General features: G+C 42.0%; 1 protein-coding gene across 2 annotated transcripts in view; it reads right to left on the reverse strand.

The window, feature by feature from the left end:
* stac (SH3 and cysteine rich domain) overlaps positions 1-24,251 on the reverse strand; it is a 57,255-nt gene that overhangs the window by 3,809 nt on the left and 29,195 nt on the right. Inside the window, exons 5-10 of one of the 2 annotated variants that reach the window (XM_052145793.1) lie at positions 17,175-17,256; positions 16,977-17,083; positions 14,028-14,109; positions 13,396-13,463; positions 3,407-3,501; positions 1,318-1,369 (exon numbers count right to left, since the gene is read on the reverse strand). In XM_052145793.1, coding sequence (XP_052001753.1) covers positions 1,318-1,369; positions 3,407-3,501; positions 13,396-13,463; positions 14,028-14,109; positions 16,977-17,083; positions 17,175-17,256 — 486 coding nt within the window. Of the gene's footprint in view, positions 1-1,260; positions 1,370-3,406; positions 3,502-13,395; positions 13,464-14,027; positions 14,110-16,976; positions 17,084-17,174; positions 17,257-24,251 lie in introns of both variants that reach the window. The other variant, XM_052145792.1, reaches the window with a different exon arrangement.

The raw sequence follows: 24,251 nt of genomic DNA on the forward strand, positions 1-24,251 counted from the left end.
TTAATTCTCTCATCATTTACTCACCCTCATGCCATCCCAGATATGTAAGACTTTTTTATTCTGCTGAACACAAAAAAAAGATTTTAAGAATAATATTTCAGCTCTGTTGGTCCATCCAATATAAGTGAATGGTGGCCAGAATTTTGAAGATCCAAAAAGCATATATAGACAGCATTAAAGTAATCTATATGACTCTAGTCTTTAGTCAATCCATATCTTCAGAAAAATATGATAGGTGTGGGTGAGAAACAGATCAATATTTAAGTATTTTTTTAACTATAAATCTTGACTTTTTCCTTTCACATTTTTTTGTTGTTGTATTTTTGGGTGATTCACATTCTTTGTGCTTACCGACACCTGCTGGGTAGGGAGGAAAATTTATATTATATATATATATATATATATATATATATCCATCCATCCATCCATCGTCAACCGCTTATCCTGTGTACAGGGTCCCGGGGGGCTGGAGCCTATCCCAGCTAACATTGGGCGAAAGGCGGGGGACACCCTGGACAGGTCGCCAGTCTATATATATATATAAAATACTTAAATATTGATCTGTTTCTCACACACCTATCATATGCTTCTGAAGACATGGATTTATCCACTGGAGTCACATGGATTACTTTTATGCTAGCTGAATGTGCTTTTTGGAGCTTCCCCATTCACTTGTATGGTACTACAGAGATGAAAATCTATGTTTATGTTCAGCAGAATAAAGAAAATCATAAACATCTGGGTTGGCATGAGGGTGACTTAATGAAAGAATTTTCATTTTTGGACGGACTACCCCTTTAAATTTAAGCTCACACAATAAGATGTTTCCAATTTTCAGTATACATTTTTTATAAAAAATTGTTTTAGCAATGTCCTGAATGTGTGGAATGTCAAATGTGTCACAAAGAATTCATACTGGAAATCAGTTTGATTTATATAAAATGATAAAAAATAAAAAAAAACTCTATTTAAATTTTAATGTTTCATCACCAAGTATTTCAGAATAAAATTGTGGAATACCAACCAAATATCAAGCACATACTTATAGTGAACTGCATTACAAACAACAATAAAGCACTACACAAATTCAAAAAAATATAACGTAAACCTATCATTTTTGTATAGCTATTTATTTATTTGTAATTATTATTTGTGAGCATTATTGTTCAAAATTTTCAATTAATGACAATTGTGATGCAGGACACATGCAACATATGGGAAAGTATTAACCATAAAAGCAAAGCATCCAGTCCTGCTCACTTTGGTGTCAGTTTGGGGTCTTTTATCGAACAGTCCATAAATCTGTAATGATTTTACCTTCCACCAATCATCATTGGAATCATCTTCCAGGATTATTCGATCCCCAGGTCTACAAGGAGAATGGAATACATGATTAGGACATCACATTTCTTTTCAATAGAGGGAAATAAAATCAAATTATTAAAAAAAAAGCATATTATAGCATCTGCTGTTGATACAACAAATAACTCTCTGTAATACTTCATTCTGATTTGTCAAACACAGCATTCAGTGATCAAATATTTTGGAATAATGACCATATAACTGCACAACTGTATTATTGACAGCTCATACGGAAAACTTCCACCATTTCCTACATTGCTCTGGTCATATTCTGTCTCTCTGCAGTCTCTACCAGAAAATCTATATTTTATGTCTATTGTTTTATTTGTTAAGTAGCCATGTAATAGGTGGGATAGTAGTCAGCCAGTCATTATCATTAATGACCATCTGACTGTACATCATCCCTTACATAATGAATAAAACTGATTAAAAAGAAAGAATTAGTGGTAAATACAGTTAATATGTATTTAAATACAATTTAAAAACAGCAACAATAAAATCTCATCGATGTTGCACAAATACCCAAACACTCACATCTAAAGAATTCATAACTTTATTGCAAAAGCTCCAAATGAGGCACATCAGTTTTTCAGAGATCTGAGCATGTATATACAGTGGTGGCCAAAAAATTTACCTTAATGAGCAAAGAAGGCTCTATTGTTTATCCTTTTGATCTTTCATTCAAAATATTCACAAAAAATATGTCCTCTTATGGATATCAAACAATTGCAAACACAACACAAGTTTGATCAAAAAACATTTTTTTTGTCCAATATATGTGTGGCACAATTATTGGCACCCTTTTATTCAATACTTTGTGCAACCTCCCTTTGCCCTGAGCTTTCTCCTATAATGCATAATGAGGTTGGAGAACACATGACAAGGGATCAAAACCATTTTTTGTTGATTTTGATGTGTGTTTTGTATCATTGTCTTGCTGGAAGATCCAAGCAGGTCGCATTAAAATTGTTCTGGCTGAGGCAGTCAGGTTATTATTTTTTTTATCTGTTGGTATTTGATAGGGTCCATGATGCCATGTATCTGAACAAGATGTCCTGGACATTTGGCATAAAAACAGCCCCACAACGTTAAAGATCCACCACCATATTTAATGGCCATGAAGTACTTTTCCATAAGGCTACCTCTCTGTGTGCACCAAACCCAGCTCTGGTGTTTGCTGCCAAAAAGCTCTTTTTGTTTTTAACTAACCATAGATCCTGGTCCCATTTGAAGTTCCAGTAGTGTCTGGCAAACTGAAGATGCTTGAAATTGTTGTTGGATGAGAGCAGAGGCTTTTTTCTTGAAACCCTCCCAAAAACTTGTTGTGATGTAGATGACGTCTGATTGTAGTTTTGGAGACTTTCTGACCCCATTTTCGCAATTCTCCAGCTGTGATCCTTTTGTGAATTTTTGGCGACTCGAACCATCCTCTTCACTGTGCTTGGAGACAATTTAGACACACTCCTCTTCCAGGTAGATTCTTAACATCTTAAGTTGATTGTGAATTCTTAATTATTGCCCTGATGGTGGAAATTGGTATTTTCAATGCTTTAGCTATTTTATTATAGCCATTTTCCATTATGTGAAGCTCAACAACCTTTTGCTGCACATCATAACTTTATTCTTTGGTCTTACCCATTGCGATAGATGACAAAGGGAACTTGGCTTTTGTATTACTTCATATTTACACCCCTGTGAAACAGGAAGTCATGGCTGAACAATTGAATGTTCCTAGTGACCCAGGTGTACTAAACATTTTAAAAATATGAATAGGAATATACTTCAGATATATTTTACTTATAAGAAATCTAGAGGTGCCAATATATGTGCCACACTTATATTTGACAAAACTATTTGTTTTTTGATAAAACTTTTTTGCAATTGTTTGATATCAATTAGAGGATATATTTTTTGAATATTTGGAATTAAAGTTCAAAAAGATAAACAATAAAGACATATTTTTTCACAGCCTTCTTTGCTCATATTTACCAAGGGTGCTAATATTTTTAGCCACCACTGTACCTGTAGCTCCAGAGGCACTCACCTCATTTCCAGATCTTGGCAGTCTTGTGGGGTAAATCTGAACAAAGCTACATAAGTATTGAGTTGCAGAGAGGCCCTCTTCAACTCTCTGTTTGACTACAGTGTAAAAATACAGGGACATAAACAGGAATTTACAACTCAACCTCAATTTACAAACCAGATATCAGACAAAACAATAAACCAGACCTCAGACCAGAAACAGTGCTGAAAATGGTGTATAAATTAAAGCACAAGTCTCTAAATAAAAATAATTTGTACTAAATAAAATAAAAATACTAATGGATTTTACACAAATTTCCAAACACAAGGTTTGTTCAAACCATTTTATAATGAGAACTTATTTGAACTTAATTATATTGCATTCACAATCAAACTGTACAAATTACTGTTCTACACCACACTCTAGATTAGTGCTAAGTTCAAGTAAGATGCTCTGCTTTATATTGATAATAAACTATGTGGTAGAAGGCAATATGACACCTTTGTAGGTAGGCATCTGTAGTAGGTTAACTCAGGCCACGTTTCTTTCTGAGTTTACCAAATGCACTCATCCAGTTTTCCAACCCACTAACATCCCCTTACCTACGTTCCCATGCTAAAGGATGACTCGGCCAAGAGGGATGTCCTTGAGCAACCTGGTGCCTTTTGCACTTCATTAGTTAAACCTACAGCAGATTGTCAATCTCAGATGACTTTGGAGACAAGATTGACAAATCCTTTGCTGTAGTAAACCGCAATACATTACCATCAAATGAAGGAAAGTTCAATTCTGAGTTTGGAGAAATTCATACAGTAGTGTCCAAAAGATTGAGACCACATTGAAAGTCTGGGAAATGAATATTTGTAATGTATATTAGGTGATAGATAGACTCATTTTCAGTTAATAGAATAGACTGTTTTCCCCGATATTTTCAAAACACGTCTGTACTGTTGGTGGAGGTTTTCCGAAATTTAGGATGGCAACGGAAAAACAAATTTATTTTAATATAAGATAGAAAGCTCTTACTGATTTAGGTTTAGGGGTTGGGTTATAGTTTCCCTGACCAATTATGTAGCGCTTTCCTGATGAATATTACTGAATCGTCTAATCAGTTATCGCTTTACTCATAAATATACATGACTCTTCCCCTGCCATCCAACGTTTTGGAAACTTGACAGCAGGTGTGAAGGCTGATGGCTCTGTGATGAAAGAGTGAAAAGGCTCAAATGTCAAATACTTTAATAAATATGGCACAGATGCTCCAGTAATCTCCAATATATGCAAACTGGCCTTAAAATATAACTTAAAAAAGGCACACGCTGGCGCCAGTTAGTGGTTTTCAACACGATCAGCACAACTTTGTGTGTTTGGACATCTGAGCTGTTTGATGTTTGCCCACTTCAAGAAAACGATTTGGCGACAGTTAGAAAAGCACTTTAAATTGGAATACGACAACATGATGAAATGCATCCCCATCCTGCATGCTAGATCCCGTGTCCACCAGTAATCATTTCTACAAGCGGCTGTTAGAGCAGAGGTCTGGAACCTATGGCTCGCAAGGTGTCTCACCATTCACCAACACATGAACCTTTAAAACTTTCAAGAGATACTTTTCCAACAGAAAGTGTGGGTGCTATTAAAAAGCTTGAATCAATGACAGTAACTTTTACATTTTTATACATTTATACATTTTTCAGGAACAATTGTTAAATGAATTAAATTTTATGGAGACCCGCACAAACACGTGTACTCAATTCCATATTGCAACATGTTACCTATTAATATTTGCATATTTGTTTGTTTTTGAGAAGTCAATTTTATTGAAACATTTTTTAGATTATGGCTCTTTGGAAAAATGCATCAACCAAACTTTTTTAAATTGGCTCCTAAGTGAAAAAAGGTTCCTGACCCCTGTGCTAGAGGAAGGGGGAACGTAAGCAAAATTTGAAGTTACAGTGAAGCACTTACAATGGAAGTGAATGGGGCCAATTTTTGGAGGGTTTAAAAGGCAGAAATGTGAAGCTTAGAATTTTATAAAAGCACTTACATTAATTCTTAAGACACGTGTATTGTTTGAGCCGGTAAGTAGCTTAAAGCGTGGTTTTTACAGTCACTCTAGGGTTTATGGTGACGAACATGGACGTTTGTTGTCATTGTCATGGCAAAGAAGTTGTAAAATTGGCTAGAAATTTACAAAGAAAAGGTTAGTAAGCGATTTCTTCATACTTAAATCATGTTAACACACATATTATTTATGTCTTGTGGCTATACTTTTGAAATAGTATTTTAAAGTTTACGGTTTGGCCCCATTCACTTCAATTGTAAGTGCCTCACTGTAATCCAGATTTTTTTTAAAGAAAAGGAGGAGCAAGTCAAAATGTATTTTTGTGGTAATCAGCCAGAAATGCTGTCGATTGAACTTAGCTAGTATTGAGCCAGGAATATTAAGCTGGGACATACCAAATACTGAAATTAATGTACATTTTCAATTCATATTTTCATTCAAATTGTTATGCTGATTATATCATTAGTATTATAATTTTGTATTAAATTAGAAAATAATGCAACACAGAAGCATTTTCACTTGTGGTCTAAGAATTTTGGACCCCACTGTATATACTTTTGAATTTTACTGACTTCTGTTTTGCTACCACAATGACATAGTCAGGAGGGTTATATAAAGTTTGATCCCAGAATCCAAACATCTCTGGACAAAGAGGCTGAGGTAGGAAAGTTACTAAAATTGGGGCTTTTTTCCATAAGCTCCTGGGAAACTGTCTGAGAGTAATGTACAGTATAATCGCAGACACACACAGAACTGGACTCAGAATAGCTCTGATATGATTAAAGTCTAACACAGAATCATGAGTGAGGAAGTGTAGTTAACTGCTTCATATAACAAAATGAAAACTGGGACTAAGCTACATTATAGAATGCATCATTCACCTCTGACCTGAACTGTCTCAAATTTCAGAGAGAGAGATTTATATTTTCTGTGCCCTGTAAGCTACACTGCAATCAAAGCAATGTTTATTTACAGCCATGAGTTCTAGTCTGTAATATGAGTAAGTGTCAGCTATCCAACATAACTCATCTCTCTCATTCTCTCTATTCTGTATGAAACATTTCTTTCTTCAAGCCTTTCTTTTGAGTTCCTGTGCCATAGAAAGGCTAGTCAGCTGTTACCTTTAAATCATCAAAGGAATAGTTCACCCAAAAATGAAAATTCTGCCATTATTTGCATACTTATGTCGTTCCAAACCCATATACGGGACACCAATGGATTTTAAATGATGCCCTATTCAACATTGCAGAAGTCAAGATTTTTACTGTAAAATAACATTTTTACTAATTGTTTTTTACCAAAATCATATGCCATCAGAAGACAGTATAAGAATCGTCTAGGTTACGTATGTAACCTCCGTTCCCCGATGGAGGGAACGAGACGTTGTGTCAGAGAAGCGACACTAGGGGGTCTCTCTTGAGCACCGATATTCACCTCTGGACTATGAAAAAAGGCCAATGAGAGTTGACAACCAGTATTTGCATGTCCCGCCCCCGGACATACGGGTATTTAAGCGGCGCAAATACGGGAGTTCATTCAGGATTTTTCTGAGGAGCTGGAAATGGTCCAGCCACAACAGTGGCTCGGCTCAGCGACGTGGCAGGGGAGACACAACGTCTCGTTCCCTCCATCGGGGAACGGAGGTTACATCCGTAACCTAGACGTTCCCCTTCTGTCGCTCTCTCCACGTTGTGTCAGAGAAGCGACACTAGGGGTCCACTTATAAAAGCGCCATGCGCTGAGCCGTGTACGTGAACTGCTGGTACAGGAGCGAGCAGGTATTCTTACGTGCAGGACGACCAACTGTATCAGGCTGCACGCACTCTTCCCCAATGCCCCATTTAAGCCATCAGGATTCCTTATCGTTACCCGGAAGGGGAACAAGGTGCTGGCTGCCAACCTGGGAACGGGCCAAGCCTGGCCGGGCCTCTTTCTCTCTATGTTTCTCGCATAGAGCAACTTAGGCCGGGGCCCTTACACGCATTGAGGGAAGGGGTCTTAGCCCTTATTCAGGGCAGAGAAGACCCTGCGGAGGCCACGCCTACCCGAGAGGGGAGGCAAGTTTAAGTGGCAAAACCATCAGAGGCCTGACTTAGGGCCTATGTGGAAAAGTCGGTGCGGTGGTGGATCCAGCCTATAGAGGGGGGAACATACAGCACGGCAACCGAGGCAGCCGTGACTGCCTAAGGGAAGCACGGGAGTCCGCTCGCCAGAGGGGACAGAACCATGGCGTTACACACAGGGGGAGTCCGAAGGAGGCCTTACCTGTGGAGCACCTACACCAGTGCAGGGTAGCTTGCAGTACCCGCAGTGGCTTGGGTCGGCGAGTTCCTGGCACACTGTTTCCCCTGGTTAGGGGGAAGGGCGCTAGGTGCAAGCGATTCACCCGGTCAGATCGTGAGCGTGCAACCGAGTTCTACGGGCTCGGTACCTGAGAGAACACGGGACAATACTGACCCAACTCAGAGATTGTAGAATCTCGCGAAAGTGTTAGGTGTTGCCCAGCCCGCTGCTCTACAAATGTCTGCTAGGGCAGTGCCCCTAGCCAGTGCCCATGAGGATGCAACACTCCTGGTGGAGTGGGCTCGGACCCGCAAAGGGGGGGGGCACGGCCTGGGTGTGATAAGCCAGGGAAATGGCGTCGACAACCCAGTGGGCGAGTCTCTGCTTGGAGACAGCATTCCCTTTCTGCTGTCCCCCAAAGCAGACGAAGAGCTGCTCAGAGCGTCTAGTGCTCTGTGTGCGGTCCAGGTAGATACGTAAGGCACGTACTGGACACAGCAGTGAAAGGGCTGGATCTGCCTCCTCCGGGGCAGCGCTTGCAGGTTCACTACCTGATCCCTGAAGGGTGTGGTAGGAACCTTGGGCACATAGCCCGGTCAGCGGTCTTAGGATCACGAAAGTGTCTGCCGGACCGAACTCCAGGCAAGTGTCGCTAACAGAGAACACATGCAGGTCCCCGACCCTCTTGATGGAAGCGAAGCGATCAGCAGGGCGGTCTTGAGAGAGAGGGCCCTGAGTCCAACTGAGTAAAGCGGCTCGAAGGGGGTCTCTGGAGTCCCGTGAGGGCGACCGAGAGATCCCAGGAGGGGAACAGGTTAGGCCGGGAGGAGCTATCCTCCGGGCACCTTTTAGGAACCTGACGATTAAGTCGTGCTTACCAAGAGACTTTCCGTCTACCGTGTCATGGTGGGCAGCGATAGCGGCGACATACACCTTGAGGGTGGAGGGGACAGCCTCCTCTCCAGCCTCTCCTGAAGAAACACGAGCACTGACCTAACTGCGCACTTCTGCGTGGTCTTCGGCTCGGGAAGAACACCAGTCCATGAACAGACGCCACTTTAGGGCGTAAAGATGCCTGGTAGAGGGGGCTCTGGCTTGGCTGATTGTATCTACGACGGTAGATGGTAGACCGGCTAGATCTTCCGCATCCCGTCCAGGGGCCAGACGTGGAGGTTCCAGAGGTCTGGGTGCGGGTGCCAGAGCGTGCCCCGTCCCTGAGAAAGAAGGTCCTTCCTCAGGGGAATTCGCCAGGGAGGGGCTGTCGTGAGGAGCGTGAGGTCCGAAAACCAAGTCCGGGTAGGCCAATAGGGGTCTACCAGAATGACTTGCTCCTCGTCTTCCCTGACCTTTTATAGCACCTGTGCAAGAAGGCTCACTGGGGAAATGCGTACTTGCGCAGCCCCGCGGGCCAGCTGTGTGCCACCGCATCTGCCCCGAGGGGAGCCTCTGTTCGGGCATACCAGAGCAGGCAGTGGGAGTTTTCTTGGGAGGCAAACAGGTCTACCTGAGCCTTGCCAAACCGGTCCCAAATCAGCTGGACCGACTGGGGGTGGTGCCTCCACTCCCTGCCAGGCAAGATTTGTCTTGACAGCGCGTCCGCTATCACATTGAGGTTGCCGGGGATGTGAGTGGCGCGCAGTGACTCCAGTCGCTGCTGACTCCAAAGGAGGAGACGACGGGCGAGCTGTGACATGTGGGGGGAGCGTACTCCGCCTTGGAGGTTTATGTAGGCTACGACCGTGGTGCTGTCTGTCCTGACTAGGACATGTTTGTTCCGAGTTAACGGGAGAAACTTCTGCAGGGCCAGACAAACAGCCAGCAGCTCTAGGCAGTTGATGTGCCAGCGCAGCAGGCCTCGGTTCCACCGGCCTGCGGCTGCGCGCCCGTTGCACACGGTGCCCCAACCCAATTTGGAAGCGTCGGTTGTGACCAGAACGCGTCGGGACACCTGCTGCAAGGGTACACCTGCCCTTAGAAAGCAGAGGTCTGTCCAGGGTTTGAAGGTTTAGCGGCAGGCAGAAGTAACTTTTACGTTGTGCGTGCCGCAGTGCCATGCTCGTCTCGGGACTCGAGTCCGGAGCCAGTGCTGAAGTGGTCTCATATGCATCAACCCCAGCGGCGCGGCCGCCGCGGAGGATGCCATATGCCCCAGGAGCTGTTGGAAACGTTTTAGTGGGACCACGGCGCCTGGCTTGAAGGAAGCGAGGCATTTCAGCACTGACTGAGCACGCTCGTTGGAGAGACGTGCTGTCATTGAGACTGAGTCTAACTCCAGACCGAGAAAAGAGATGCTCTGGACCGGGGAGAGCTTGCTCTTTTCCTGAAGCCCCAAACGGCTGAGATGCCTGAGCACCTGGTCTCTGTGTGCGCATAGTAACTCTCGAGAGTGAGCCAGTATGAGCCAGTTGTCGAGGTAATTGAGTATGCGTATGCCGGCTACTCGGAGCGGGGCAAGAGCTGCCTCTGCGACTTTCGTGAAGACGTGAGGGGACAGAGACAGGCCGAAGGGGAGGACTTTGTACTGATACGCCTGGCCGTCGAACGCGAACCGTAGGAAGGGTCGATGTCGAGGGCAAATTGAGACGTGGAAGTACGCGTCCTTCAGGTCTACCGCTGCGAACCAATCTAGATGCCGGATGCCAGATAGAATTTGTTTCTGGGTGAGCATTTTGAACGGGAGTTTGGACAAGGTCCGATTGAAAACTCGCAGGTCCAAGATCGGTCGTAAGCCGCCGCCTTTCTTGGGTACAACAAAGTAAGGGCTGTAGACACCCTTCTTCGTTTCGGTTGGAGGGACAGGCTCTATCGCGTCCTTTAATAGAAGGGAGGCGATTTCTTCGAGCAGGGAATGGGCATGTTGGCCTTGTACTGCGGAAAAATGTACGTCCACGAAGGGGGGCGGAGACCTGGCAAACTGAATTGCGTAACCGAGTCGAATGGTCCGGTGCAGACAGCGTGACGGATTGGGCAGTGAAAGCCACGCCTCTAAGCTCCGTGCTAGGGGCACCAAGGGGACGAGTTTTTTGGACGTACCCGGCGGGCTTCGTGAGCGGTGCGGAACAGGTAACGCGGCGTCGGGAGGCAACGTGGCGTCCCGAGGCTCGGTGCTGAGAATAAACTCAAAGCACTTACCTTGCTCCCCGCACCCGGCAGGGGGCGGGTTCGTGACTGAGGAGGAGGTCTGATGCTGGCGTCCTCTGGACTCGTCTGAACCGGCCGGCCGGGGAACAGTCGTGAGGCTGAAGGTGGGGACACCGCGTCCATGGAGCCGGGACTTTTGAGGCCTGAAAGCAGAGTGCCATGAGAACGGCATTTGCGGGCCAGGTGACCCCAGAGACAACAAGGAAATAGCTCTATAGAGTGTAACGAATTTAACAAAAAATTCTCCTCCCGGCCCTCCACCGGGGAACGGAGTGGTCTTACCAGCTCCGGAGCTAACGTCTCGGTCTCTGGGTCTGTCATCTCAGGAGCGCCTGGGAGCCTTCTGGGTCCTCAAGGGGGTCCGTGAGACGATGGGCGTCCAACTTCTGCGGGGGGCTCAACGCTGGGGCTGAGAGCTGGGCCCACTCACTTGTTAGTTGAGGCGGAGCACCACTTTCTTTCTTTCTTGAAAGCCGCAGGAGGACGCCCTCGGCGAGCAGACAGGGCATGGCCCCTGGCGGCAGGTTTGCGGCAGGGCAGGACGCTTTTTTTGCTTGAAAATAGCCTTAGTCTGTTTCTTCACCACTGAGGACTGCTGGGCGAAGTCGTCAAGTGGTGTCGCTAAATGGACAGACCTGGGAGACGGGGGCGTTTGAGAAAGAGTGCTTTGTCTGCCTCCCGTACTGCCTGTCCATCGTTGCGTTTCTGGACCACGGAGTGGCCATCGCCTGTTCGAGTGCAGCTCCTGCAGCACGTCAAGAACAGGACTACCCAAGTGCAGATTTTGAAGTGCCCTGGCCCGGTGGACTTGCAGGAGGGGGCCATGAAGTGCAGGGGGGAGCGGTCTGGGACCGTTCTACCACCGAGGGTAGCGAGAGCGGAGGAGCGAGGAAGCTGGGCTTGCTCAGCTCGTCATGCATGTCTGGGAAGGAATCCAGGGGGGGGCGCGGCTGTGAGCGGCGCACATGCCCGCGGAACCAATTAAGCCCGGGGAAGCATAGCGGACCTTCTTGCATCAGGCTCAGACTGGGCGGAGACCCGAAGGTGGCGGCCCAGGCAAGTTATTCGCATCCGACGCCGCTGTTACGCTCCGATGCAGCGGTGATGTCATCATCCAATGCTGGGGAGCTCGAGGGACCGGACGGTAGGCCGTTAAGCGGACCGCACTAATCCCGATCTCGAGGGAAGCAGGCAAGCGTGCCGGGAGGCGGGAGGTTTTCGGGGGGATTTACCCTGCGAAAGCGTCCCGTTATTCTCCCCAGATCATTGTCCATCGCCTGCGGCGCCTGCCTCAATCCCGTAGGAAGGAGGCGAGGTGCGGGGGGCGGCTGAGATGGCTCTCTCTCACTACAAGAGAAAGCAGAGATCGCAACGCTGCCGCGGCTATGTTCTCACACTGAAAACATAACCCATTGGAGAGAATGCTCATCCCGAGCTCGGACAGAAACAAGCAAGCGTGCCGGGGAGGCGGGGGGTTTCGAGGGGGTTCACCAGGCGAAACGGAACCCGTCATTGTCCCCAGATCGTTTTCATCGCCCACGGCGCCTGCCTCAATCCCGTGGGAAGGAGGCGAGGCACGGGGGGCGGCTGAAGCAGCTTTCTCTCACTACAAGAGAAAGCCTACGACCGCAATGCTGTCATGGCTATGTTCTCGCACTGAAAACATAGACCATTCATAAAAACGCTGCCTGCGTGTGATCGCAACCCAGGAATGCAAGGCAGTTTTTATGACCGTCAGAGGTGGGGAGACATCATCCAGAAACTACACAGGGCGGAAATATCGTCTTTAAAAAGACGGCGTCCTGAGAAGGACGTTCAACGCCGCTGTGTTTTGCTCTTTAGAGCGAAATTACTCTTTTAGAATAACTCTTTCGAGTTGTCTGCGCTGTCAAAGCGCCCAGGGGCAAGAATGCACAGCTGTGCACAAAGGAGAAAGCCGCTGTTATGCGCCGTCAGATCCAACAGCATGCAGAGCGTCAGAGGATTAACCAGGAACTTGGTGTGTAACTCGCAGCAGAGTTCATGCACGACCATCGGCTCCGAAGAAATTTTCTGAATGAACTATCGTAATTTGCGCCGCTTAAATACCCGTATGTCCGGGGGCGGGACATGTAAATACTGGTTGCCAACTCTCATTGGCCTTTTTTCATAGTCCAGAGGTGAATATCGCGCTCAAGAGAGACCCCTAGTGTCGCTTCTCTGACACAACGTGGAGAGAGCGACAGAAGGGGAACACAAGTCACATGGACTACTTTCAGGATACTTTTAGGATGCTTTTGGGTCCTTTTTCTTTAAGTGAGATTCCATCCTCTGCCATTGTGTGAAATCAGTGAACGGGACATTTTTCTCCTTTTATGCAGAAGAAAAAAAGTCATATGGGTTTGCAACGAAATGAGGATGAGTAAAAGGACAGAATTTTTTGGGGTGAACTACCCTCTAAATGCATTTCACAAAGGGTAATAACAATACATGACAAAAAAACTAGAAAATAGAAGAAAAAGAGAAACTGGCAGATGCTTACTGGCGAACCTTCTGATTTCCTCTCAGCAACATGAAAATGTTCTGTTCCATTCTCCAAAGGCATAAAAACTACAAAAACACCATACAGAACCAAAATCAGTGAACAGTAATGATTGTAATTCAAGTGTAAGTATGATTTTGTATGAGAGATTGGTGGCAGAATAAATACAACTTGTTTTAGATCATTACATGAGATTAAATGAATGGTGTTATTTTGGGTCATTGTTCAGTGGTGGACTGATTAGCCAAAAATATCACTGTTTCTCGGACATGCTGGCACCTATGTGACACCAGAGAATAAACAGAGTGGTGGTGGTGTAGTGGTCTAAAGCACATAACTGGTAAACTGGTAATCAGAAGACCAACCTGGAGTTAAGTGCCTTGCTCAAGGACACAATGGTGGTGGCTGTGGGGATCGAACCAGCAACCTTCTGATTCCCAGATTACCAGTTATGTGTTTAGACCACTACACCACCACCACTCCTATAGCACAGATTGGATTAAAAAAATTAATTTGTTATTTTTGCTTTTTCCACAGTCATCCAAAAAAACAGACCATGTGACACGTGAGGGAAAAAAAGTTTGCCACATTCAGCTGCAGTGTGAACATAGCCTAAGTGTGCATGTACTCACCATTGTCACTGGGCTTCCTGACGAGTTGAACTCTGCTGCTTTGTGTGGCCTTCTCTTCTGGTACCTGAGCTACATCACTAGTCTGAACAAACAAGTAAACACACATGAATTCTCTCATACACCAGCCGTGTTGGTTAAGTTACTAAAAAAGTAATCCACTACAAATTACTAACTACATCTCTAATACTGTAATTAGATTATTTTACAGCATAATTCAATGTAAACGTAATCACATTACTAATTACTTAACTTTTAATTCATTTTCTTAAACACTTTTTTTTTTTTTTTATCAACATTCAAAATGTCTATTTTGTCCTTGTTCATTGTTCCACACCCTTCAGCTGTCACAGAAATGCAAACAGATGTACATATGAACATTTTAATTAAAAATGTTATTGTATTACACATAATTAATATATTTGTAATCCAAATAATGTACCTAAATATAATTACTTTCATTGAAAGTCAGTCACTGAAATCTGATTACAAGAATTTAAAATTACACCCAACACTATGCACCAGTGGCAGCTGTGTTAGACTATTGCTTTTTGGTGTCTGTTATGCTGTTCCCAAGAGCTGCTCAATGTACCCCTCAAACACTGAAATTTCCTTATGAAAGTAATTAACTATAAAAGCTTAAATTATTGTTTCGTCAGATTGCAAATAACTGCGAATGTATCTCCAAGCCGACGAACACTCTGTGATCAAGATTACTGTCAATAACGTACATCACCGTTTCAGTTATTGGTCATTTGCTGCGAAGTCCCGCCAATTTGAGAGAGCGACCAATCTGGGTTTCCAGGCAGTACAGAAAAAAAACACATATTAAAAGCCCAATGTCCAACAGGCAAATAGATGCAGCTACAATGCGACTATCGCTCATGAAGCTCCCATAAACGCAAAACATGGCATCTGGGCAGGACACAAAATCTTGTCCAATGATCATCAATATTTGGCGCCTTTATTTGAATGATATGATATGTGCAATAGACTCGTGTTTAAGCATGGATTTAATGGGGCTTATGGGTCATGTGTCCACAGACATCCATGGACATATTCATGTAGAAAAAAGTGGATTGTTACTTAAACGAACAGTGCAATGTGTAATATTGTACACTTTTATTTACACTATACAAAGAGTAATATGTCATTTATATAAATAATTTGTACACATTAAACTCTTAATTTTCTTATGAAATTTTAGGGGAAGTCATGTTTTCCGCGTAGTCTTAATGCATAAGCCACAGGTAAACAGAGAATCATGACGTTGTGTGTAAGAAAGACCTTTTCTGGGATGTATTTTAGATTGATACTTATTGGTTATCTATTCAGAGATTCAAATTTGTTACAGTAATAAACAATATTCATTATACATTTATCTTTCTTTTGCAAATTATTAACCTGTTAAGAGATAGTTGACTTGTTCAGTTTAAGAGGACGTCCTCCTGTCAGGTTGTGTACTCTGTCTCTTCTCTCTCTTTCATCTCATTCTCTCCCTTTTTTGGTCATATTTGCTTTAGAGAGGCATTATCTGAAGCTGACCATCAGGCTGTGAGTGTCTGTGTTTGTTTCAAACAGTAAAACATTACATCTGGGCCCCTCCGATGGGTCAGTTCACTTTAACTCTAGGTGCTTTAAGTATTCAAATGCACACATGCGTAACAAGAAAACTTCATTGTATTTCCTGAAATCCCAGAATGTCCAGTCTTTATAAATATAGTTGTTTTATTTTTTCCTCCCCTTTTCTCCCCAATTTGGAATTCCCAATTCCTAGATGTGCTCTGAGTCCTCGTGGTGACTCGCCTAAATCTGGGTGGCGGAGGAAGAATCTCAGCTGCCCCCCGCGTCTAATCTGTGCATCTTATCACGTGTCTTGTTGAGCATGTTACAGTGAAGACATAGAGCATGTGGAGGCTTCATGCTATTCTCTACGGCATCAACGCACCACGCGCCCCCACCGATAGCGAGAACCACATTATAGTGACCACAAGGAGGATACTCCATGTGACTATCCTTCCTAGCATCCGGGCCAATTTGGCTGCTAAGTGGCTGCTTAGGAGACCTGGCTGGAGTCAATCAGCACACCCTGGATTCAAACTCCCTACTCCAGGGGTGGTAGTCAGCGTCTTTACTCCCTGAGCTATCCAGGCCCCCATAAATACAGTTGTTTTTAACTGATCGCAGATTAACAGCATCTCTATTTTAAAAGGATTGTTCACCCGAAAATGTCGATTTTGTCATCATTAACTCATGTTGTTCCAATCCTATATTTTTATTTTTATTTTTTTCTTTAATGGAAAACTAAAGGACATGTTAGTCTCAGTCACCATTAATTTTCATTGCCTCTCTTTTCCATACAATGAGAGTGAATGGTGACTGAGGCTGTCAGTTTCAAGCATTCTGCCTAACATCTCCTTTTGTGTTCCACAAAGAAAATCATCTGGGTTTGGAACAGCATGAGGGAGAGTAAATGTTTACAAAATGTTCATTTTTGGATGAACTATCTCTTTAACACTCCACTGCCTTTGTAAGAAGAACAAATAAGCACTTTTTATGTAGAGAGAAAATAAACCATGTAAATTAATACATGAGAAGAGACCAACTCAGGGAAAGTTAATTGAATTGTCTTGAGTGTTTCATTTAATTAATCATAATAATCATTGCCATTTTTTGCCATAAGCAGTTACCTCTCAGCGGAGAATTGCACATTAAAATGAGTAATGAATCCTTTTAAAAGCCTAAACTGGAGCATTTTGCCTGCAGGTAAAAGATGGATGGTTTGCTAAGATTAACATTGCCAGAGCTCTCTTCTGCCAACACTTCCAAACACACACTCAATCTAGTCACACACACACACACACACACACAGATTTACATAAACACTTATTTGAATTATGTGTTTTTAAGAAAACAAAGCATTTGGGAGAGCTTTGATCAAACATTTCTTACCGAGTTTCTCTGTGGCGACTCCGATCCACTGGTCCGCTTAGTCTTTTGTGCCAGAGAGGTTCCAAATCTCAGTGTCTCGTATACTGGGTCAACTTTACTGCCACAGGCTAGAAAAGGACAAAAGGGATGTCAAATAACTACAAAATATTGGTGAACTGGCTGATAATGTTGGTGATACTATGAATAAATACTGCTCACCAATGGGCATAACCTCCCTGATGCATCCAAATTGTTCCTGAATTAGCATAGGGGAGCTTGAATATCTCCGAAAACCTTTGGGCTACAATAACACAAAAATGCACATACACAGGATCAGCCCTTTAAAATCAACATAAATTCACTAAAAATGAATTGGGTTCAATTGGATAAAAGTAATTGAAAAAATGGCTCAAAGTTAAGTTATTTCAGTCAAAAGGTCTAGTGTCATTTGTCACCAGAATCCAATTTCATTTTCAATTGTGGCCTAAAGGTCTTTGCACACCAGATGCAACACGATAACGCAAAACAAATTGCCGACGTTTGGCCCCTCACATTAAAAGCAAGGCGAATGATTGCTGTTTGCTCATTCACGCCTTTACAACATGGCACGAATCAACAAGCACCTTTCCGTAGAACTAGAACTAGAAGAAGAATTAGGCTAATTGACAAGCTTAATAGTAAACATCCACAAAATCACAATACAAAAGACAAGAAAGCAAGTTCTCTAGCAAGCCAGTCGAAAAACTAAAACACATCACGCTGCAGCAGTGATGACGAGTGTGTTGTTCACCTGCTGGACAAATTGACTGACAGTTGTATCATGCATACACATTCTGAGGGGAGATTAGAAAGAATTGAGTGTAAAAATAATATAAATGGTTAAAACACATGATCAATTGGTACAGTGCTGATGGTATTCAGTTCTATTCAAAATGTTAATTGCGACGAGAAATCGCAGTGAGCATTTGTGTTTAGTGTGCAAAGGCCTTAAAGGGATAGTTCACCCAAAAATGAAAATTCTTTCATCCTATATTCACCCTCATACCATCCCGGATGTGTATGACTTTCTTTCTTCTGCAGAACACAAATTAAGATTTTTAGAAGAAATTCTCATCTCTGTAGGCCCATACAATGCGAGTAAATGGTGACCAAAATTTTGAAGCTCCAAAAACACATAAAGGCAGCATAAAATCCATATGACTACGGTTGTTTAATCCATTTCTTCTGAAGCGATCCTATCTGTTTCGGGTGTGAACAGATAAAAATATAACTTATTTTTCACAATAAAGCTTGAAATCAGCCATCTCATTGGCAATCATGATTTTAAGCTTGATTACGCTTCCTAGTGCCATCTAGCGCTCTGCTCATGCATCAAGCACTAGGAAGTGTAATCAAGCTTGAAATCACGATCGTGCCCTGAGACTTCAATGACAAGATGTACCATGAAAAAGGTGTTATATTTTGGTCTGTTCTTACCCAAAATCAATTAGATTGCTAAGAAGACTAAACTACTAGAGTCTTATTGATTACTTCTATGCTGCCTTTGTGTTTTTTTGGAGCTTCAAAGTTCTGGTCACCACTCACTTGCATTGTATAGACCTACTGAGATATTCTTCTAAAAATCTTTATTTGTGTTTTGCAGAAGAAAGAAAGTCATACACATCTGGGATGACATGAAAGTGTGTAAATGAGATAATTTTCATTTTTGGGTGAACTAACCAAACACTTTCATTCCACTTTTTTTGCATTTGAATGCTGGTCCCCAGTATAGGATGCTGGTATGCGGGTGAAAAGCCAACACCAAACCAGCACAAACCAGCATAAACCAGCATTCACATTTCTGCTGGAGCGAGCTAGGAACACAAGTAAATGTTTGAGCCACAATCACGACTGGAACACAGCAGCTATAATTGTGTTCCTTTATCTAAAATCAGTATTAAAATAGCATGCACAGCTGTTTCAAATGAATAAGTGCTGACCTCACTATTAATGGATATGCTGTTTAACAGGTATTGTGTAATGGATTTTTGAGTTAGCATTTAAAGAATATGATCAGTCTGATGGGCATCAATCTCAAATTTATAAATGTTTTTTACTCCAACAAATAAAAAATACCTCCTTCGGCATTAGAATTAGCATTCTGGAGCATGCGTGCACTGCCCTCTGAAACAAACTGGGCTCACTATGACCTAATTTGTATGTTGTATTGAGTTAATACAGGGTGTCTACCCAATCAGCATCGCAATTGTGCTTTGAAGAATTATTCATAAGCCATGACTGGGGCTGAGGGCTCATTTAAGCACCACTCGAACCCAGAGAGGAGCTCTCCAGTGCTGTTACATCATATTTCTGTGAGAGCTCAATGGGGAAGCATGTAAAGGGACACATTCAGAACTGGAGTGGATACTAATCAATGTATTTAACTAAAGTGCACAATGTCTGGAAGAGCCCTAAAACACTGAAGTGATTCAACCAAAAAAGTTTTCTGATTCATTTGTTTAATCAACTCAAAGAACAATAACAGCTCCACTGTGCATTGTTTACTTGCAGTTAATGATGGTTTTGATGGTTGACTAATAATCAGGACTCAGCTCATGCTGGTAGTAAAAGCACTCTTTTGAAAAGCACACGTAGCCCAAAGGTTCTCACTGATCAGACAGGCCAAGAGAAATAAACAGAGGTTAAAAATAGCAATCTGTCCACTTAAGAGCAAAAGTGGAATTAGAGCTGAAGCCTCTGGGAAGTTGTTCTCTTTTTAATAATGACTCCCCACAGCTATATTTTCCATCTGAGAGAGCCCACTACATCATCTGGAGACTTGTCGTCCCAGCCCACTAAATAATCTAAAGACACAGGGCAAGCACACACACATTTTTTTTCACTTCCTGTGTTGATGATATCATACTAGAGTACGAGAATCAAAAGCGCTGGTTTCTAAGAATACAGAAATTTGGTCAAAGGGCAATTCTAACCAAAGTTCATTTAATTAAATTTTTTTTTTCTTTCAACAGGGTTATGGTTGTTTGTGGTGTATCATGGAAAAATTGAACTGTAACTGGGTTTAAGGAATATTATGGGTTCAACACAAGCCAAGGTTAACTCAATCAACAGCATTTGTGTCATAATGTTGACTGCCACAAAAAATGTTTTCGACTCATCCCTCCTTTTCTTAAAAAAAGAGGTTACACTATGTGCTTTCAATGGATGTGAGTGGGGCCAATTTTAGGAGCGTTTCAAGGCAAAAATTGTAAACTTATTAATTTATAAAAACATACATTAATTCTTCCGTTTAAACGTTTTTTATTTTTTATATGAGCTGTTAAGTTGTTTAAATCATAGTTTTTACAGTCATTTTATGGTTGTAGGGTTTACAGCGTTACATCGTGATCAGAGGTGTAGTGGTAAAAAAAGAGGTGGGTAAACTATAAATTCTGGTGGACCACGACGTGGTCACCCGGTAAGGTGGGCCACTGCCTACCGGTGTATGTGTATCCTGATGACATCGCTATAGGCTATCATTTGATGGTACTACCAAGGGTATCACTGGTTGTTCCCTCATCATAGGTCACACAATCACTATTCAATTCATACATTAATCTAAGTTCTTGTTAAAGAGACCCAAGAAGGAATAATATGGTTGAAATCTATAAAGTTTACTAAATGACAAAACAGAGAGAACAAAAATATTGAAGCGAGATAGAGAGGGAGGCTTATATCCAGGGCTTCCAATGCAATGCACTTGTACATAATGATTAGGGATTTGGGATTATTTTCATAGTCGATTAATCTGTTGAATATTTTCTCGATTAATCAATTAGTTGTTTGGTCTATAATATGTCAGAACAATGTGGATCAGTGTTTCCCAAAAGCCCAGCAGGAAATGTCTCGTTTTGTCCACAACTCAAAGATATTCAGTTTACTGTCACAGAGGAGAGAAGACACTAGAACATATTCACATTTAACAAGCTGGAATCAAAGAATTTTTGCCCGCCACAATATCAACGCTGCACATTGATTTTCGATTTATTTTTTATTTTTTACTAAGCCTATTTAAAATCGTATTTGATTGCAGAGAGCCGTAGCGCATTCGCGCAGCACTAGGCCACCTCTCGCTCGTCCCTCTCTCTCTCTCTCTCTCTCTCTCTCTCTCTCTCTCTCACCCGTACCTCTCGTGCTCTCTCTCCGTCATGGAACACCGCTGCATAAATCTGTCCAACACAGCACTGTCAGTTATTACTTATTAGCCAGCATGCAAGGAGCCTAGCTAAAAAGGAGAGCTAAGTTATTGTTAGAATACAGCTGGATTTTTGAGGTCAGCACGCTGTATATAGCTGGTAGTAGTCAATATCGATGCACGCGCATGGGAATCACTGGCAGCAGCGTATTATGAAAGACTTCGTCTTAGGTTTAACAACCTATGAAACTAATAATGAACAATATGAAACTAAAACGACATAAGCTTAATTTAAAATGGCTTAGGAACTATCTATTTAGAGGTGGATAAACGCAATTTAGAGGTGGATAAACCCACTTTGAAGGTGGGTAAACGCCATTTCCGAATTTTGGGAGGTGCGTAAACGGCGTTTACGTGCGTTTAGCCTCCACTACATCCCTATCGTGATGCAATTAAGTTGTAAAACTGGATTTAAATTTACACAGAAAAGGTTAGTAAGTAATTTTATCACACTAAAAATCATGTTAAAACACATATTCTTTATATCTTGTGGCTATACTTTTAAAAAAGAGAGTATTTTAATGTTTACGGATTGGACCCATTCACTTCCTTTGTAATTGCCTCACTGTAATCCAGATCTGTGCTGTTTTTAAATGAAAAGGGGGAAAGTTGAAAGTAATATTTGTGGTGATCAGCATTATGCCAAAAATGCTGTCAATTGAGCTAAACTTAAATTGAACTCAGAAATGTATCAGAAAAGTCAGCAACTCATTCTCAGAGAAATCTGGCTTACACCATTATTGAACTGAAGCCATGGGAAAACCAATGGAAATTCTAGCAATATTTTGCCTTTTTTTAAGTGTGTGTGGGGGCCTGTGAATATTCCAGAAGAGTCGTGACTTGTAGGTCCCCTGAGTAAAGCTCAGAGGTGTTTACATGATAAATGCGTCTAGATATTCAGTATCAAATATCCCTTCCTTCCTCTCTTTTACTTTCCCTTGTGCTTAACCGAGAATCATTAGCATTCATACTCACACCCCAATTCACAAAAGGAAAAGACAGACTGATGAATCACACCACCAAATCACTAGAAATAACACCCTGAAGAGTAACATATCCCAGCACACACACTCACACCACAAATCATGATCTATTGTCTGAGAATAACACCAGTAAAGTGGTATTAGGAATTTGGTAGTGATAAAAAAACTAAACAATTTCAAATTCAACTAGTCGCTAGTTTTCAAATTTAACTAGTCAGACATGTTACTTAGGGGGCATAAACAAGGAACAGGTTCTAGTGTTCAAAGACATCTGGACGTAGTGCAACAACATGGAACAGAATGCAGGTGTCTTAAGATGTGTTTTTAAAAGTTTACGTTTTTTAAGTGTACAGTGGTGCCTGAAAAATGCAGCACTTGTGGCCAAAGATGCTAAAACAACAGTGCGAGTCGACCAAAAACCATCTGCATGTGTATGGCTGTAACGATAGTGCTTTAAAGCGGATTAATTTAGTCTGAGAGGGTTTTAACTTGCAAACTATATAACTTAAGGGGCTTTCACTGGCAAATGCTTTGATAAATTCATTTCAGAAAGTAGAGAGTTTAAATTAAGGTCTTAAATTAGTTCAAGAAATGAGGAATCTGTTTGCTTTGAAACAATAAGGTACAATTTATGAATAAACATAAATTGACAATTTTTGAAATATTTTGTGTTGCTTTGTACTCTGAAAGACATTATAAGTAAGGCAAAAACGTGTATGAATATCTCCTTGATGTGAAGTTGGACCGGTCATTGCAAAGACAGACTTTGCGTAAATCCAAATTGGCCAGTAATCATTGGCTGCTGCTTCTAAAATGTCAGCGGGAACAGGATCAAAGTTAAAATTGTTTGATTTTTAAGCACCGTATTTAGGCCCTGATCTACTTCATATGAAATCGAAGAACGAATGGGTATGATCCAATTTCGAACAAAATCTAGCCAAAGAGTAGGTGTTTTTGTGTTCATTTCGGTGGTTCGTAACAGCTCGCCTGGGCAAACTTTTAGGAAAACTTCTAACCAGCTGATAAACACCTTAATGCCACTGGTTCACATCATTGGTCAGTGTGACCTGAAGCTCCACTTACTACTTTGTTTACGTTGTTCAGTCAGCATTCAGCATGAACACACCGGCATGCAGAGTTATTAGTGAGCTGATGCAAATTTACCTACATCAGTACGATTGTTAGAATAGAGACGTTTTCCAACACCATGTCATGCGTTTTTTGTATTTTTTTTATTAGTCTACAAAAGGAATCAAATCCACTCAAATACTCTCCAGTGTCCATTCACTCGTGTGCATCAGCAGCGAAAGCCATTCACAAATCTGCCCAAAGTAAGATATGCCTATGTCTAATCATCATTCTCTTGTCTGTATTTTTCCCATTAACACAAATTTTACACCCATATTTGCAGTAGTATCAGTGTCATTATAAATTACAATAACAGAGTGTAATCGGCACATATTATGGCCGTGTATAGCACATTAGTGTCATGAATTCAGAATGTAAACAAGACAAATAAAACATTTTCTACTGCATATATATTACTTTAAATCATCATTGAATGGTTAAAACAGGATGTTTTACTGACCTCAAGTTAATTCTACTCATGAGGCATAAAGTCATTGATAAAGTCATTTTAATGCCACATTAGTTAAGGTTTTACTGAGCGTCCTCATATATAAATGTACTTTTAAACACCTCCCACAGAGGTGTGGCTGGTGTCTCAATGTTTGCAAGTAGTATATTGTTGCTCAGCTGTTAAGAACTTCTTTTTACTACTGAACAAAGAATGAAGAAGAACTTCTCCAGAAGTATATCTGGGCATTTATGTGCCCTGGGGACGTAATGCTGAAGCTTCGCTCCATAGGGTTTAATGTATTGGTCAATGTTTACGTGAGTCATGTGGAAGCCCCTTAACACCTAAAGTGCCGCAAGCTGTCAGCATACTACATAAAATAAAAAAATAAAAATCTAAAACTAGTCAACCTCACTAATTTACTAGTCAGTTGGTGGAATAGTCTATCATTGTGATCTATACCTAGAATTTGAAGAGGTTTCAACATCAGTGGTGACGGAAAA

This window comes from Xyrauchen texanus, chromosome 16, assembly GCF_025860055.1.
Source record: "Xyrauchen texanus isolate HMW12.3.18 chromosome 16, RBS_HiC_50CHRs, whole genome shotgun sequence".
In the NCBI taxonomy this organism is placed as follows: domain Eukaryota; kingdom Metazoa; phylum Chordata; class Actinopteri; order Cypriniformes; family Catostomidae; genus Xyrauchen; species Xyrauchen texanus.